The following is an 18,601-nucleotide window of genomic DNA, read 5'->3' on the forward strand; positions in this document are numbered from 1 at the left end:
AAAGTCAAGAAGTTCTGTAAGGTTTAAAAAGCAAAACACATCAGTCCTCTGCCTGTCTCTATCCATCCCTGATTATTATTTCAGTGGCAACCACTTTAAACTTTTTTTAGTTGTTTTCTGATCCTGACCTCTATATTTTTAAATAACACGATTACACATACACTCACACACACACACATATATATATACACACACACATATATATATATAATTTTCCTTTTGACTTTCTACCATGGAAGGTGGTAATTATCTTATACTGCTACACTATACCCATCACATACACACTTTTCCTCCCAGTTTTTAGTTAAATAAATATTCCCTATTTACATTATTGTGACATATAAATGTTATTCACAGTTGAACCACTTGGTGTATTTGGTCATATTTTCTTTCCTTGCTTAGGATTCTTTTGGAATGTTTCTTATTGATTTATAACAGCTCTTTGTATATTATGAATAAACCTTTTGTCATACGTGTTGCAGATATCTTTCCTCAGATTGCTATCTGATTTTATTTGTAGAATTGGTACAGAATTTTTTGTACACTAGATTTATGAACCACCCTGTGGGCTGAGGATTCTGTTATTTGCTGTTCTGTTTGGATGGCCCATTTGGTATTCCTTGTTTTCCATCCTGGTGCATCTGAAGTTCTTCTCCCTGCCTAAACAGATTTTAGGTACTTGCTGTAACTGCAAGTTTATAGTTCTTGAGGGACCCCCTCACCTTGAAATTCAAATCTACTCTAGGCTGAAGATGGGCTTCAGGGAGGAGAAGCAGAGCAGAAATATAGTTGGGCCATCACTAAAGTATGAACTTCACTATTGCATAAACATAATTAATAACACCAGCTGCCGTTTATTGAGTACTTCATAATGTGCCAAGTATTTTGCTCTGAGGTGGGTAATTTTATTTTCGTCATTGTATGGATCAAGAAACTAAAGCTCAAAGAGATTACTGAGCCCCATTCAACCAATGATTAGCAGAGTCAGGATTCACGTCCAGTCCCTCTGACTCCTATGCTCTTCTTCACTCTTCCCTCATGTCTGTTTGTTTGTTCAATTAGCAAATATTCTTTGATCCTTTTTAGCCCTGTGCTAGGGCAGTAGTCAGTTAATATTGTTTCATGGAGAAATCACTTTGAAAAAGAGTTTATAAAGTTGGATGCTCATATTCCCTATGATCCAGGAGTTTAATTCCTAGATATATGCCAAGAGAAAAGTTTGCACATGCATCCCAGGAGGGAGGACATACCAGAATTTTCCTATTAGCACTATCTGTAATAGCAAAAACTTGAAAATGACCCAATACCCATATATAGGTGAGTGGATAGGTTAGTTGTGATAAAATAATACATATATAAATATATGGAATAACACAAAAATAATTAACTATAGTTACAAATCATGGTAAGGATGAATCTTAGCAATATAATACTGAGTGAAAAAAGTCCCAGAAGAGTACTTATAACTTTATACCTTTTATAGAAAGCTAAAAACAATGAAAACTAAACAATGTTTTAGAAATATGTATGTGAGTGATAAGATCATATTTTAAAAAGCAAGAGAATGATAAAATCAAGATTCAGGATAAGGCTGATGTTGGATGGAGAACTGGAGGATAGGATAGAGAAGAAGAGGACGTAGCTAAATATAAGTAAGTTTAGGTGTTCCAGTTCTTATGTTGGATGGAGGGTTCAGTATTTGTTATATTATTAAAAAATAATTAACTTGAAAAGGAAAGAAATCCTGTCACTACTTCACATAAATGAACCTTTGGGACATTATGCTAAGTGAAATAAGCCAGTCATAAAAAGACAAATTCTTCCACTTATATGAGGTACCTAGAGTAGTCAGATTCATACAGAGACAACGTAGAATGGTGGTTGCCAAGGGCTGGGGGTGGGTGGGATTGGGAAGTTGTTGTTTAATGGGTACAGAGTTTCAGATTTGGCAAGATGAAAAAGTTCTGGAGATCTGTTGCACAGCAGTGTGAATGTACTTACCGCTATTGAACTCTACACTTTGAAAAATGGTTAAGATGGTAAATTTTATGTGTTTTTTTTTTTAATCACAATTAAATTTGCTTTGGCCATGTTGCACAGCTTGTGGGATCTTAGTTATCCAACCAGGGATTGAACCCAGGCCACGGCAGTGAAAGCGCTGAGTCCTAACCACTGGACCACCAGGGAACTCCCAAAAATAATTTTTAAAAATTAAAACAAAAGTGGTCTATGCATAGACTAACGATGAGAATATTCATTAACCAGAGATTCTGATTAATTTTTTTTCTCTACTAGAAGTTCAAAAATAAAGGCAAGAAAGAAAGCAGTTCCCAAGACAGGGATTTACCTTACCAGATATTAAGACATACTATAAAGAATAGACAAATAGACCAATGGAAGAGAGTGAAGATCTCAAAGATAAATCCTTGTATAATGGGAACTTAATATACACTAAAGATGTAATCACCAATCAGTGAAGAAAATAATCATTGTTAAGTAGATTGTGTTGAGAAAACTGGCTCGCCATATGGAGAAAAATTAAAACTAAATTCCTATATAACACTGCATACAAAAAGGAACTAAAGAGAGATTAAAGATCTAATTATGAAAGGCAAAATTATGAAGTTAATGAAAAATGTACAGGCTAATAAGATAAAGATTTGATAAATTTGATTATATTAAGATTAAGGATTTTTGTTGGATAAAAGATACTATAGGCAAAGTTAGCTGATAACAGAATGAGAGATTAATAATGATTAAAACTGACAATAGATTAGTATCTAGACTATATGAAGTAACTCCTACAAATCAACAAAGGGAAGACAGCAGCTCCAATAGAAAAATGGCCAAAGAATATGAAGGGGCAGTTTACAGGAGAGGAAATCCAAAAGTCCATCAAGCCTGAGAAGAGATGCTCAATGTCATTGGTAGTTAGAGAAATGAACATTAAAACAGCAATGAATTAGCAATTTATTCGATTGGCTAGAAACTAGAAAGCCAGATATTTCCAAGTACTGGCATGAATCAGAGGCTGTAGGAACCCCCATGCATTCTTTGTGGCTGTGAAGCCTGTTGCAGGCATTGTGGAGAGCAGCATGGCACTATTCAATCAGATGGAATATATACATGTCTTGTGACATATCTTAACAGGATATATGAGAGGGTCTTCATTTATTTATTTATTTATTTATTTATTTTTTGCTTTATAACAAATTTAATCAGTTATACATATACATATGTTCCCATATCCCCTCCCTTTTGCATCTCCCTCCCACCCTCCCTATCCCACCCCTCCAGGCTGTCACAAGGCACTGAGCTGATCTCCCTGTGCTATGCGGCTGCTTCCCACTAGCTATCTACCTTACGTTTGGTAGTGTATATATGTCCATGGAGAGGGTCTTCATTTAAATGTTAAGTCTGGCAGTTAATTGAAGAGTTGCGGGCCATCTAGATATCTATCTCTGAGTAAATAGGCAAAATGTGGTGGATGCATATCATGACACTGTGTACCCATAACAACTTGTGGACCTTAAAAGCATAGTACGGAGTGGAAAAAGTAACAAACTGAAAGATACACAACACAATGCCAATTAATAAATCAAAAAAAAATATTAAACACATTAGAATGTCTGTGGAGTGAGGAATGGGAATAAAAAAGAACCAAAACAGGGCTTCCCTGGTGGCGCAGTGGTTGAGAGTCCGCCTGCCGATGCAGGAGACACGGGTTCGTGCCCCGGTCCAGGAAGATCCCACATGCCGTGGAGCTGCTGGGCCCGTGAGCCATGGCCGCTGAGCCTGTGCATCCGGAGCCTGTGCTCCGCAACGGAAGAGGCCACAGCGGTGAGAGGCCCGCGTACTGCCAAAAAAAAAAAAAAAAAAAAAAAAAAGAACCAAAACAAAACAACTCCCACAAGAATGTTGTGTAAAGGAGAGGCACTGGGTTTGTTGTTGAGTAGTAGAAATATGAGCTGTTTGAGATTAGCTGTCAGAGCTTTCCAAAAAATGCTTCTTATGGCATGCCAAGAAATGGTGGAATTAATTGATAAGGCTCTGTTTCTCTCAAACTGAATGAGATTTTCTGTTCTTCACTAGTGCTGGTTGGTGACCCAGCCTTCCATTGGGCACCCATGACTGCTAAGTAGAAAAACACTAGCTCTGTTCTCCTAGACCAGGTTTCTCAGTAGGGAGACTATTAACATATTGGCCAAATGATTCTTTATTTTTTCGGGAGGCTATCTTGTACATTGTAGGATGTTTAGCAGTAGCAGCAGCCCTGGCCTCTACCCACCAGATGGCTGGTAACACGCCTCCCCCAACTGTAACAACCAAAAATGTCCCCAGACATTGCCGGATGTCCCCTGGGGAGAAAATTCACTCCCAGTGAGAAACACTGTCCTAGACTCTAGGACCTAGAGCAGCATGGATGTTGCCAGCCATGAGATTGATTATGAGCAAGTATGCCAACCTACTGGTTTCACTGTGAAAAGTATCAAACTTCTCTCTGTAACTTAGGAGTTCAAAGAAAAGAAACTTCACTTTAAAAGAAGAGAAACTTAGTCTAAATTAACTGCTGTTGGGAACAAGTGATCTTAACAGTTTTCTGTATTTAAATTTCAGGTACTGTTCTTTTCAGCAACAATAGTAATAATACCTTAAACTGCTTAGAGTTTTGAACTTGTTGATTTAAAAAAAAATACTTTTCTCATCTGTTCTCTCTTTGGAACCTCACAACAAATAGCTTTATAAGATAGGATAAGGATTTGTCTCCATTTTTCAAATTAGTAAACCAAAGTGCAGAATCCTGAAGTGATTTATCAGGAGCACATGACCTTTAAATTTATGCTGGAGAGCCAGATGTAAAATCTGGTTCATGGTTAAGTGCTCTTTTCCATAGAGTACTCAACCATTTTTTGAGGTTTCCAAAAGCTTCAGGAAATTGTTGTCAGTTCTGCCATGGTCATTTCTGTTTTTAACTCCCCTGATTTTTCCTTTAATAATTTTTGCCCAAGTCCTTTTCTTGGATTGCAGGTAGTTTCACAACCACCTCCCTTTGCTCTACATTGTCTTGCCTCCTCAGGGTTTCCCCCCAACTTAGTGACTGATGCTGGGAGGCAGAACTTGGGAGACAGAAGATCTGGATTGGCAGCCTAGCCCAGGCCACACTTGCTGTTTGGCTTCTCTATAGCTCAGTTTTCATCATCTATTCAGAGAATCTAATCTGACTTGCTCCTTGGCTCCCTCAGGGATGTTAGGGGAAGGAGTAAGTTTATGCCTGGAAAAGTATCCTATTTTTAAAGATCTCCAAGTAGAAGCTTTCATCATGTCTGTCTGTTACCAAATATAGTATCTTTTCAGGCTCCTATCCCCTGAACTGCTGTTTCCTCCTGGAATGGATGAGTGGCAAAATCTCCTACCTGGAAATCTTTAAAGTTCTATAGATTTTTCTCAGACCAAGACATTAAGAGGGTTACTAGAATGTGGCTAGAGAATGCTAAGATGGTAAAGGATTGTAAGCCACTTCTTATGAGAAAGAAAAACTTTTCTCCTCAGAATATAATAAAAACTCCTAAGTGTGATTAGCCTCCTCTGAGCCTTGCCTACCTCTTTAGGCTCATCTCTCACACCTCCCTCGGGTACTAGTTGTACTCTCTCAGGTATACCATGTCCCTGCATCATGATACCTTTCTCCACCTGCACCTATTGGACCATCAGGACGGAGATGGTAGGTTGCTTTCTTCAGGAAGCCTTCCTTGATTCCTCCACGTTGAGTGAAGCACCTCTACTCTACTTTCTTGGCCACCAGGGCCTACTCCATTATAGCACTTATCATTCTGGATTATAGTTACTTGTTTCTCCTCAGTAGCCTTCTCCTTCTTGAGGCGGTTTTGTATTTTATCTTTGAATTCCCCAGTCCTTAGCCTGGTGTCCAGTAAATGTTTATTAAATGACTGCTTGAGTGACTCTTTTGCCTGGAGAGGAGAAGACCTGGAGAAAAAAGACATAAAATTAGGAGAGTAAGCGTAAAAAATAGGGAGTAAATTTACTCTGTGCTTCTCTGAAGGACAAGAGTTTGACCCAGAGGCAGAAGGGGGAGGCAAAGGCAGATTTTTTTCAGGTCAGCATCAGGAAAGAACTATCTAGCGCATTTGTTATCATTGGAATGCCTGCTTCATGTGGTAAGGTTGACCATTTGCCAGGGGTGTGGTAGGAGGTAATTGCCAACCAAGTTTCTGCCCTGTAGAATATTTCAGCAATATGTGGGGTCTTACCAGGTCACAGAAACTGTGGTATTATATCTGCTTGCTGGGCCTCTGGATGATCTTCAGATAATAGCCATGGCTTCCTGTAGTTTTGTCCAGGCCTAATACGCCAGTGCCTTCAGCTCTTCCTAATGTGATTTGGTTTCCAGACCCTTTGTAGTCCTGGCTGCTCCGTTGTGGTCATGCTTATTCATCACTGTTCTTTCTACATTGTGGTCCTAAGACCTGACCTCAGGGCCCAAGTTTGCTTTGACAGAGCAGAGAATGGTAGAGCTGCTGCCTCCTTCATCTGGGTTTATTCTTAGTTAAACAGCATAGTGTTGCCTTGGCTTTTTTGGTAATGGCCCTGTTGGCGTATATTCCCTGGCAATTTGTGGTCAGGTGAAACCCCTAGATCTGTTTCACATGAGCTGCTGTTAAGCCAGTCCTTCCCCAACCTATACTTGGGTAGTTGGTGAGGTTTCATCGTAAGGTTTTGGTTCTTCATTTCAGCTTATCAGGTCACAGCATGTTAGAGCTAGAAGAACTCTAGGAATGAGCTTTATTCATTTTGGATCTTGTTTCTGTTTCCCATGTTCACTGCCTTGCTTCTCTCTCCTTCCCAAGCTTTGTACTCCTCACAGTGTGGTAAGCAGATCCTTTGTATTTTCATCCAAATCATTAATGAAAATATTGACCAGAGCTGTAGAGCATATCCCAGACACCTTCTTCCAATTGATCTCTGTACATTTATCAGCATTTTTTTCACGCTGATTCAAGCTGTGAGTCTCTGACTTTGTTCAGCTACCTGGGCTTGTCATTTTCATTTCACCCTCAGTATTCCTCTTCAGTCAAGCAAGGCGGGTGGCCCTGCCCCCATAACGCAGGAAGATACAGAAGTGATGAGAATGCTGGAAGTCGGAGGTGCCAAGCATCAGTGCACTAACAGGGGAGCTGGTGCCCAGAGAAGGATGTGATCTGAGAGCTCTTTTTTGACTTTTTGTGAATTACAGTTTCTGAGATGAAAGAAATCTAAGACAAAGACAGTCCATTTAAATTGGGCTAGCTCTTACTGTTAGCATCTAACATCATCATTTCAACTGTGTAGCCTTGTGGAGAGAGAAGTGGGATGTTGTTATTCTTATCTTCCAGATCAGAGAAGCTGGGATTGTTCCTCAGCAAATGTTTGCTGAATGAATCAGTGAGTGAGTTTCAGGCTAGTCTTCACTTCAGCTTCATATTTTCAGATTCAGGGAGAGAAGGATGAATGACTTTCACACACACACACACACACACACACACACACACACACACGTGCGCGCGCGCGCACATGCACGCGCACACGCCATAATGAAGCCTCCTTCAGAACCAGAGCTCTGCCATTTCCAGTCAGTCTCCCCTTGACAGCTCCTGACCACACTGCTACATCTCTCCTCTGAACTCCCATAGCAGTGCCTGGTGCTTTGCATGGCTGCCCAATTCATGCATTTATGTCTCATCACCCCAAAATCTGGAAGAGAAGTTAGGGCCACGGCTTCCCATTATTTTGTGCCTTTCACACAGCATCACGTACAGGCACTTGGTTGAGCAAACTATCGAACCAAATGTGTCGCCACCAGGTGGCACCAGAGTTCCTGCTGTTGTTCTGAGAATCCTGAGTAACTTTCAGCCATTTATTGCCAAGCTAGCTATTAAAAATGCCTTCCTTGAGGAAGCTTCAATTTATTTATTAAGCAAAATGCCAATAAATACTACAGTAGACACAAGTAAATTAACCAGGCAAAATTGTAACTTACCATTTTCCCCATGGTAGACTATTGTGTTCACCCAGCCCCTCTGCCTGCTGCTTGTCAGGCACTGAGCTCTCACCCCAGCAGGTGCTTTCAAGGCCTTGAAGAGGATCTGACTTTCAAGCCTCCCTGGCACAGAGTGTCTCGATACCTGAAAATGGCTTCAAATCCTTGGTTTGGGTTTTTGGATCATTTATTTTTCCTGGAAAGGACAAATTAAACATTATAAAGAAATTGCTATAACCCCACCACCTTTAATATGTTGATTATTTTGGTTATCTCATTGCAATCTTTGCTCCCTTATATATGTGGCTTTATTAATTTTTGATCATGTGAAGCCATAATAAGAGCTCTCATTTACTTAATGCTTACTATGCAACTATGCTTGTTGTTTTATATACATTGCTGCTATTGAAATATAAGAGCTATTATATTGAATCCTTACATTATATTTATTATATTACTTATATTGAATGCTTGCCTTGTTGGGTACTGTTCTAAAAGTTTTCCATGTATTAACTCCCATGACCTATACAGCCTGATGAGAGTAGGTACTGTTTACCTCATTTACAGTTCAGAAAACAGGCTGTCAGAGTTAAGTGACTTGCCTAAGGTAACAGAGTAAATAGCCATATTGGGATTCATATCTAGAACTGTTTAATTCTAAAATCACTGTTCATTTCACTATATTATTGCATTCTGCTTTGTTCATTTGCTCTTTAATGATTTCTATTTGTACTTCTTTAGAAAGGGTGTAAGGATTCATAGAATCGTTAAAATATGGGTTTGATCTATGTTATTCTCCTGCTGCTAGACTGTTAGCTCCTTGAGGACAGGGACTAGAGGTCATGTTTATTTATTTCTGCATTCCTCTTCTCATGAAATGCAAAGTAAGTACTTACATGAATGAGTGAAGGCTGCCTTCACTCTCCCAGGGAGTCTGAGATACAAGGCTGCCTAACAGAACCTTAGCGTGCTAGAGCTTGAAGGAGTTTGAAAATCAAGTCAAACCCTTCCTTTAAGGAGGAAGGCCCTCCTTAGGGTGACCTACTGAGTTGGAGGCAGAACAGAACTAGAATCCAGGTTTGCTGGGCTTCTACTGGGCCATCTGGTTTCAAAGAGCCTAATCCTGTCCCTAAATCTCCTTCTTTCCTTCCCTTTCCTACCCACCCCCCTCCTCTCTTATCTTTCATGATGTGTAAGTTGAGTAGCTTTACACCCTTAAAGTTTCAAGCCTGAATGTTACAAAATGAGGTAAGATTTTCCATTCATTTTACACCGATGCCCAGACTTACTCCTAATTATGTCTTTGTTCAACCCAGAATAGAATCCAGGTCCTCTGCCTCTCACCACACCCAAAATATGCAGAGCTGCAGATCACGTAGGGAAAATTATCTTGACTGGATTCCCCCCCAAGAACATGCTATTGGTGATTGATGGGGAGTGGGAAAGAGGCTTATTAGGGCAGGCTGGTGGTTTTTATGTAACAGCCAAGTTTTTGGAAAACCTCAAAGGAGATAGGAATTCCTGTTCTTTCTCAGAGCGGACACATGTGACCAGGCCATGTGATTTAATTCTTCTCTAGTTTCTGGGCCTACTGTTTTGTAAACACCCCCATGAGCCTGTTAAAGCAAACAATGTGAAGGCTAAAGACCCTGTAGCCCTTCTTTCCATACCCACCTTCATCTACCCCGCTTTTAGTGTCATGATTCTGGTTGCCTTATCCCCTAGTTTAAATAATCTGCAGTTGTTTGTTGTGATGTCTTTTCCTGGTCTCCAGGTATCTCCTAGAATGTCACCTGGAACATTATTTGGGTAGCCGTTTGTTCGTACATCCTGGTGCTTTTCACACTTTTTTTTGTAAGGCCGAAATATTTTAGAATGCTTCATTCAGAGTCAACCGCAGGTTCCTGTACAGTGGAATTGGTACTGAGGCTACATTGTTCGCTGACCAGTGGGCGCACAGCGCTGGAAGCTCTAAAGCAAAGTGGCCGCTCACCATTCTCTTCCACTGTCTTTTCTTTTTTTAATATGTAAAATAACACTAAAAAACTAACGCTTTTTCTTGCCACAGAGCAGTCTATGAGAGAGTAGTAGCTACAGACAGCTTAACACTAAAAAGATGCTTTAAGCTGCACTATCCAGTGTTGTAACCACCAGTCCCACCCATGTGGCAGCTGAACACTTGAAATGTGACTGGTCTCTTTTGAGATATACTGTAAATATAAAATAAACATCAGATTTTAAAGCCATAGTACAAAAAAAAAGTAAAATATTTCATAGATAGTTTTATATTGACTACATGTTGAAACAGTAATATTTTAGATATATTGGGTTAAATAAAATATATTATTAAGATCATCTGTTTCTTTTTACTTTTTTTTTAGCATAGCTACTAGAAAACTTATTATTTTTTTTATAGTGGCTTTACCAGTTTATATTCCCACCAACAGTGTAGTAGGGTTCCTTTTCTCCACACCCTCTCCATCATTTATTTCTTTTTTAACTTTATTTATTTATTTTTATACAGCAGGTTCTTATTAGTTATCTATTTTATACATATTAGTGTATATATGTCAATCTCCCAATTCATCCCACCACGACCTCCCGCCTCCTCCCTGCTTTCCCCCCTAGAAAACTTAAACTTACATATGAGACTCACATTATATTTGGACTGGGCAGCGCTAGTCTAGAAATCCCCAAGAGTAAATAGTTTCTCAAAAGTTTTCTCTTCTGTGGAACTTTAGGAAACTAGCTAATATTTTCCTCTCTATAGCCAGCCCCCCTTTTTAAAAAAATATCCTTTCATTTCATTTAATGATACCAAGAAGAAAGCCTCTATTAAGTGCTAATTATCTGTTTTTACACCTGCTACTCACCTGAGAAGAGTGACATCTAGTAAAAATTGGGTGGTTGGGGGAGGGAGTTAGGAGACATTGGGGAGCAGAAGACTCGTGATTGGTCCAAACTTCTGACTTAGAATTGTTTAATACATTTGGAACTCTGTAGCTAACAAGTCTGAGGTAAAGATCTGAAGGAGGGAAAGTAAAATAGATACTCTTTAAAACAAATGTGCTTCCCTCTTAGGATTCTAGTCTTGCTTTCCCCTCATTTATCTAAATTCACTGAGGATCTGTCATGGGCCAGACAGTTTCCTAGCACAGAGGAATCAGATGAGTGTGGCCTTGTCACTGCTCTCAAGGAGGTTACAGTAAGCTAGAGAACGAATTCGAATCCAGTCTCATACTCTAGGTAAGCACTGTAAAGATGGTAGAAAAGAAAATGCGTTTGGAGCAATAGGAAGTCATGATTTATTCTGCCTAGAAGGGAGACTGAAGGCTTTGTGTGTCTTGGATGTGATACTCACAGGCCGAAAGGCAGGTGGGAAGGGTGTTTTGCCCTGAGGGGAACAACCTGACTACAGGCATGGGGAATGGTAGAAGGTGGTCCTTAAAATAGTAGTTTGGGGCTCCATTGTGGGGGATTTGACTGCCTGCCTAAGGATGTTGGGTCTAAGGATGTTGAATCTTATCCTGTAGACTGGGGACCCTTAGAGGGTTCTAAGCAGGGGGATGACATACTTCAAGACTGTGTGCTCCTGGGAAGGATAGATCGGAGGGGAGACACCAAATGCGAGGAGACTTAACAAAGAGGTCATAGTCAGCCAGGTAAGGGGTAGCAAGGGCTCAAATGTAAAGGAAAGAATATGTACAATAAACAGTCGGGTGGGGGGTAAAAGGTTGGTGTCAAGCACGATCCCAGATTTCTAACTTGGGTCACTAGGAGGTGCCTTTATCCAAAATTGGAAATGTAGGAGAGGATCAGGCTAAAATGGAACACACAAGATGCGCTCTGGATTTGCAGATAGAGCTGCAGAGGGAGCTGGCTAGAGCTGAAGTGCTTGTGTTTGTGTTTCAGATGGTGACCCTCTTTCAGATGTGGGTTGTTCCCCTCTATTTCACAGTGAAGCTGCATTGGTGGAGGTTTCTAGTGATCTGGATCTTGTTCTCTGCCGTCACAGCCTTTGTCACCTTCCGAGCCACCCGAAAACCACTAGTACAGACAACCCCAAGGTGAGAATTTAGGTAGTGGGTAGTGGGAAGGAGCCAGGCTTCCTGAACTAACGGGTTGGGGTGCATGGGAGGCGGGTGGGTTAGACTGAAAAAATCGCAGTTTTTGTCTGCCAAGATTACTTGGCACAAAGCCCCACCAAAACGAGCTGATTGGGAGACCTCCTGCCCCATTCATAGAATAAAAACCTCCAAGTCTTTCCCTATAGCTTACCTTACAGTTTACATCAAGGTCTGTTTATATTAAAAGCTAACAAAATAACTAAGCAAATCCTGGTCATTGTGGTCTCATTATAACTGTCATTTTCTTCTGTAACCTCTTCTCTGATCTCTAAATTAGATTTTCTGTCACATTTGAGTGTGTGTCTCCCCCATTAAACTAACTATGAGATCAGGAACCACATCCATTTTGTTTGTCACTGTATATCCAGGCCCTACCACGGGGTCTGGCACATAGTAGCCTATTCTCTGAATTTTTGTTGAATGAATGAATCTCAGCAAATTTACAATTTTCCAGCAAAGAATACTTCCTTCTTTGGTCACAAAGCAGCCCCTGCCTGTATACATCTTTTTTCTTTTTTAATTAATTAATTTATTTATTTATTTATTTATTTTGGGCTACATTGTGTCTTTGCTGCTGCGTGCGGGCTTTCTCTAGTTGCAGCGAGTGGGGGCTACTCTTCGTTGCGGTGCACGGACTTCTCATTGCGGTGGCTTCTCTTGTTGCGGAGTACGGGCTCTAGGCACGCAGGCTTCAGTAGTTGTGGCGCACGGGCTTAGTTGCTCAGCGGCATGTGGGATCTTCCCAGACCAGGGCTGAAACGCATGTCCCCTACATTGGCAGGCAGATGCTTAACCACTGCGCCACCAGGGAAGTCCCCTGTATAATTCTTTGTATTTCTAAATGCATTTCTGGGGGCTTCCCTGGTGGCGCAGTGGTTGAGAGTCCGCCTGCCAATGCAGGGGACACGGGTTCGTGCCCTGGTCTGGGAGGATTCCACATGCCGCGGAGTGGCTAGGCCTGCGAGCCATGGCCGCTGAGCCTGCACGTCCAGAGCCTGTGCTCTGCAGCGGGAGAGGCCACAACAGTGAGAGGCCCACATACCGCAAAAAAAAAAAATGCATTTTTCATTTGATCCTCCCAACCAGCTTGTGAGATCATTTAATATCTATACTTGACAGAAAAAAAAAAGAGATTTTCTCATTCATTCATTCATTCATTCAACAAGCACCTACTATGTGTCAGGCCCTGTGCTGAGCACTGGGGATACAGAGCTGGAAAAGACATGGTCCCTGTCCTCAAGGAGTACTTGGTTTAATGGAGGAAATGGACAAGAAAGCAGCTGTTTTAGTGCAGTTGGTAAGTACTGTGAGACACGTGTGTACAGGTTCAGGAGAGCCTAAGAGAAGCCGGCCAGCCTCAAGACTTGTGACTATCCGATCCAAAGTTTTCCAAGTTGCAACTTGCTCTTTTTCCCATGCCTCTTATGTTCCACTTTACTACAAGCCTTTCTTTGGCCTTCTGAGTTTCATTCTACAAAGTAAAATTTATCTGCAAGGTGAAGTCAGTGATCCAGAAGCCCTTCTCTGACTGTGGTAGTTTACATTAAAAGCCAGTACAGAATATACAGACTCTGGAGCCAGATGGATATGGATTGGAAACCCCAGCCCTGCCAGTTGTTAATTATATGACCCCTATGACTGCACGTTTCTCAGCCTTGAATTCTTTATTCCTAAAAATGTGATAATAACTGCTACCTCTGATAATAATTGCTACCTCATATAGGGTAATATGAAGAAAAAGTGTAATAAAGCAGGTTAAGAGTCATTGAGTAACATTTTCAACATCTAGCTAAAATGACTGAAAATGTGTCTATAACATGGGAGGTTTTTGATAACAGTAACAACTAGCATTCGATAGTGCTTTACAATTTCAAAGTACTTTCATAAACACCCACATTTATTCATGCAGCATTTATTGAGCATATATTATATACACCAGGAAATTATGTATACTATGTACAATCCAGTGAGAAAGGTAGCAGGGGGTTCCTGTTTTAGAAATAAGTAAACTTGTTTCAGGTTGATATGACTTATCTGGGGTTACCCAGCTACTAAACCTCACTTAATCCAGGTTCCACCTAAAATGCCACATCCTTTCCACTGTGTCTCAGTCCCATCTGATCAGTACAAACCCTGGATAATGGAGCTGTCTGTGGTCTTTGAGGGCAGACACTGCAAGGTGTTTGGGTCCCTCCGCCAGCCTGAGAAGCCATCGCCCCTTGTTAAGCCACAGCAGGGAGGCCCAGGCAGGGACCTTAAGCATTCTCCCTGAGGCCCAGCAGGGTTGGCAGTAACCTACTCAGCTCTCAGGAGCCAGGCAGATTGCTGAGTTACTCCTTAGCTCTCCTCACAGGTAGAACAGTGGCTCCTGATATTAGGGACCTACCTCCATAGCATTTAAAAGGCTCTGGTACATTCTGGGAACCATCTTTCCTCTCTGATCCTAGGTGCAGTCAATCAACCAGATTCCATGCTGCTTTTCACTGGATCCTAGGGAGCATGGCTCCTCCTTCAGGAGCATCGCACAGCCCCATTCTACCGCACCCCACCCCCATCACGCACACACATCCAATTTAAGGGTATTCGTTGAGTGCCTCCTTCCTTATCCCTTCTCCTCCAGGAAAAAAAAAAAAATTCAGAAGCAAACTCATTAGATATAATTCATTTTGTTATTAGCCTATGCGTAGGAGTGAAGCAGTTTTCACATTAACCATGCCCAGTTACAAAGCCTGTAGCTAATTCTACCTCTTACTCATCCTCCCTTGAATCCTCTTTGCTGATAAGAATACCTGTTTCCTTCTGAGCATAGCTGTAGTTACTAATTTTCACTTCCTCATCCAACTAACCTGAATTTGAGATGACATACTTGTCTGAGGTCAGCTGTGTACTTTCTTTGTTTGAGGTTGAAACTTCTCTTTTCTTCACTTGGTCTGAGACCAGGAAAATACAAAGCACTATTATTTATTTTACTTTTTAAATTTATTTACATTTTTTAAAGTATTTAAATTTTAATCAGGTTCTTTTGTTTCAGTCCTTTGTAAGAAGCAGCTCTTGCTTATTTCCTCTCTAGGCACTGTTTCTTCACATAGTTTTTGAGATTAGAAACTAGAGACTTCAGTTCGTTCAGCAAATGAAGTTAGCCTTTTTAGAACTGGTCTGATAAAATATACATGGGGGCAAGTGGGGTTAATAGGTGGCAAAATCACATCAGAGCTCTGTTTCATATCTCTAGATGAAAATAAGAGTAACAAACTGTACCGCAGGGGATGACAGTTCACTAGCCCTGGTGAGATGTCCCTTCAGATGATGGGGCAATGTTCACTCAGCACAGTGGGTGGTAACCACTTGTGAGGACTGCTGGATTCCCCTAAACCAACGTTCTCAAAATACACTGCCTAGAACAGTAGTCCCACGAGGGCGAATAAGTTTGGGAAATGGGGTCTTCACCTCTTGGAGAGTTGAAGTGCATATTAGAATATTAAAAGCTCTAAGAAATCTTTTAGTAAAAAAAACCTGTGCTTTGTATTTGGAGGTGTTTCTGCAATTGAGGGAGTGACCAGCCTTGCTCAATAAAAGTCCTAAGCAAAGAGCCTGATGTCCCCATTGATGTGAGAGTAAGGGATTCTTGTGGTCCAGAGGCTCTTAGGCCAGTATTTCTGTATAAGCTTTACTAATTTTTTCTCCTTTCTCCAGGTTGGTTTATAAGTGGTTCCTGCTGATCTATAAAATCAGCTATGCCACTGGCATCATTGGCTACATGGCTGTCATGTTTACCCTCTTTGGTCTTAACTTGTTATTCAAGTGAGTACCCTTTGCTTTTGTTTTTGCTAGTGTTTGGGGAGGAGGGACTGGTGAGATGTACCTTTGTTCCTGGGACAGGTCCTGAGTATGAACAAGGGGAACATGGCACCTAGGATAGGAGACTTGGCTTTGGAGGATGGGAGGATGGGTGGGCCTTCCATGATTTGTGCTGGCAAAGAGAAAGGAATGTCTGGATAATACAGAGTTAGAGTCTCAAATCATTGGTTGTACTTTCCAAGAATTTATATTTTAGTGGAAAAGTATAATAACAAAAGTAAGCATAATAATGATTATAGCCAGTTACTCATAACTCCATCACCCCAACAGAACCATTTTCCTTTTCCATGTGTGTATTGTTTACTGTAACATCCACTCTACCTGAGTGATCTTATGTTCAAGGAGAGTAGGAGTTGGCAAACTACATCCTGTGGGCCAAGTTGGCCTACCTTCTGTAGGCCAAAATATTTTACTGGAACACTCATATTCATTTGTTTACACATTGTCTGTGGCTGTTTTTGCAGTAAAACAGCAGAGTTGGATAATTGTGGCAGAGACTATATGGGCCACAAAACCTAAAATACTTACAATCTGGACCTTTACAGAAAAAGTTTGCCGACCCTGGACTAGACAGTTGAACTCATGGGACACAGCTGGCCACACCTGGCAACAGATCCACCTAGAAAGATACAAGACAGGAAATAGCAGGGCAGCATCTGCAGGAGTTCTCACAATAGTCCCAGGGCTGAGATATGAGGGAGTGAGACCACACAGATGAGTGTGGGAGCCAGCCAGGCCCAGAAGCCCCACTTCTCCAAGGAACACATCACGTTTAAAACTCTCCCGGTCTAGATGCAGTATTCTAATCACAGGTCAGGTTTAACATATAAGTATTGCTACTTTGTGACACAGCTGACATTCCACCTTTAAGAGATTTCTCAGGAAACAGAGTTAACCTGTGGACTTCTAAGTCCTGCTCCATTTTTGGTCATGTAGGTTGTTTTTTCAGTAGAGTGCTGTCACAGATAACATTGCTGAGTTGCTTCCTAAGGGTACATGACCAGGAGTGGAATTCTGGCTGTTGCTTCATATTGTCATAAGCTTTCCAAAAGGTCTGTATCAGCATACAGGTTTCCTCCACCCCCAGTTAAGTCAGAAGCCAAGTAATCCTGGACTCTGGGACTGGAGGGTACAGTGAGTAAGCAGGGCAGAAAAGGGTAGAAATGTGGTTTCCACAGCTGTAGGCTGTGGATTGTGAGGAATCTTAAGCCTGGGATATTGCACTGAAGCTAGAGATTTAGGATTCAAATTTCAATTCATGACCACTGGCCTCTTCCCCAGGTATACTGTAGGCAGGAATCTCTGAAACTGAAAGGAATAAGTTCTACTTTATATAATGAGAGGACACCCATGGAATTCTTTCTTCCAGGGGTAGTACAGGCTGAAAGAATAAACAGGCTCCACAGGTATTTACAGGAATTTATTAGTGTAGAGTCAACACATCTCATCAAAGAAAACCAAGGTACCTCCAGATATCTTCCTAACCTGTATGTTTAAAAAAAGTAAAAATCAAGATTCTCCATTATGTTTTAAAGGTATTTATTCTAGAATTACAGTTTCTTTTTTACTTTGATAAACTGTATAAGGAGGAAAACATAATTGAGAATCTTGACCATTTTTATGCTACTAATCAGGTTAATTGCTGTAAGATCATGATGTCTAGTTAGTAGGTTAAATATTATAAGATTGGTGGGCAAATTCAACTTTCTAAGCTAAATGTAATTTACAACCTTAAGTGAACACGTACAGTTCTTGGTACAAATGTTTTAACAAAGGTAGTTTTCTATAATAAACATTTAAAGACTCAAGTTTGCAAACTGTTGGTCCCTGGAATTACTGAAACAAGCTTCCTAATATTATAGGCTTATTGTCCTTAGTAAGGAGACTTGGACCAAAATTTAACTTTGATGACATGATACAGAATATGTATAGATGCAAGTTAAATTTTTATGGTAACTGGTATGTGTATATTTACTAACTTTATCTTTCTTTTCTAAAGCTGTGGTTGGCAAACTTTTTTGTAAAGGGCCAAATAATAAATATTTTAGGCTTTGTGGGACAAAAGGCAAACTCTAGGATGGTATATAGATACTTATATAATGAGAGAAAACTCCTCCCTTGCTCCACCCTGTTTGCCTGGGTGGCCTGTCTCAGATGGTGGACATACTTTGTGCCCACTGGCCATCATATGAAACATTCTCAGAAGGAGGGGCCTGATGGGGGTGGGTGATCCCTGGGATCATTTTCACTGTCTGCTCCAGAGACACCCAGATCCTGCTGTGCCCTTCCCTCCTTTTGGAGGGCTCAACTATTTATTTTTATTTTTATTTATTTTTATTTTTATTATTATTATTTTTTTTGTGGTACGCGGGCCTCTCACTGTTGTGGCCTCTCCCGTTGCGGAGCACAGGCTCCGGATGCGCAGGCTCAGTGGCCATGGCTCACGGGCCCAGCCGCTCCACGGCATGTGGGATCCTCCCAGACCGAGGCACGAACCCGTGTCCCCTGCATTGGCAGGCGGACTCAACCACTGCGCCACCAGGGAAGCCCGGGCTCAACTATTTCAACTTGGGCAACTGGC

General features: G+C 41.1%; 1 protein-coding gene across 4 annotated transcripts in view; it reads left to right on the plus strand.

The window, feature by feature from the left end:
- The window catches only part of RNF121 (ring finger protein 121), an 84,901-nt gene that overhangs the window by 51,161 nt on the left and 15,139 nt on the right, over nt 1–18,601 (plus strand). For all 4 annotated transcript variants that reach the window (XM_081239484.1, XM_081239486.1, XM_081239485.1 and 1 more), the window contains 2 exons: nt 11,948–12,102; nt 15,856–15,963. In XM_081239484.1, the coding sequence (XP_081095610.1) occupies nt 11,948–12,102; nt 15,856–15,963 (263 nt within the window). The remainder of the gene's footprint in view (nt 1–11,947; nt 12,103–15,855; nt 15,964–18,601) is intronic.

The sequence above is a fragment of the Mesoplodon bidens genome (assembly GCF_964165515.1).
Source record: "Mesoplodon bidens genome assembly, chromosome: 7".
Taxonomy (NCBI): Eukaryota; Metazoa; Chordata; class Mammalia; order Artiodactyla; family Ziphiidae; genus Mesoplodon; species Mesoplodon bidens.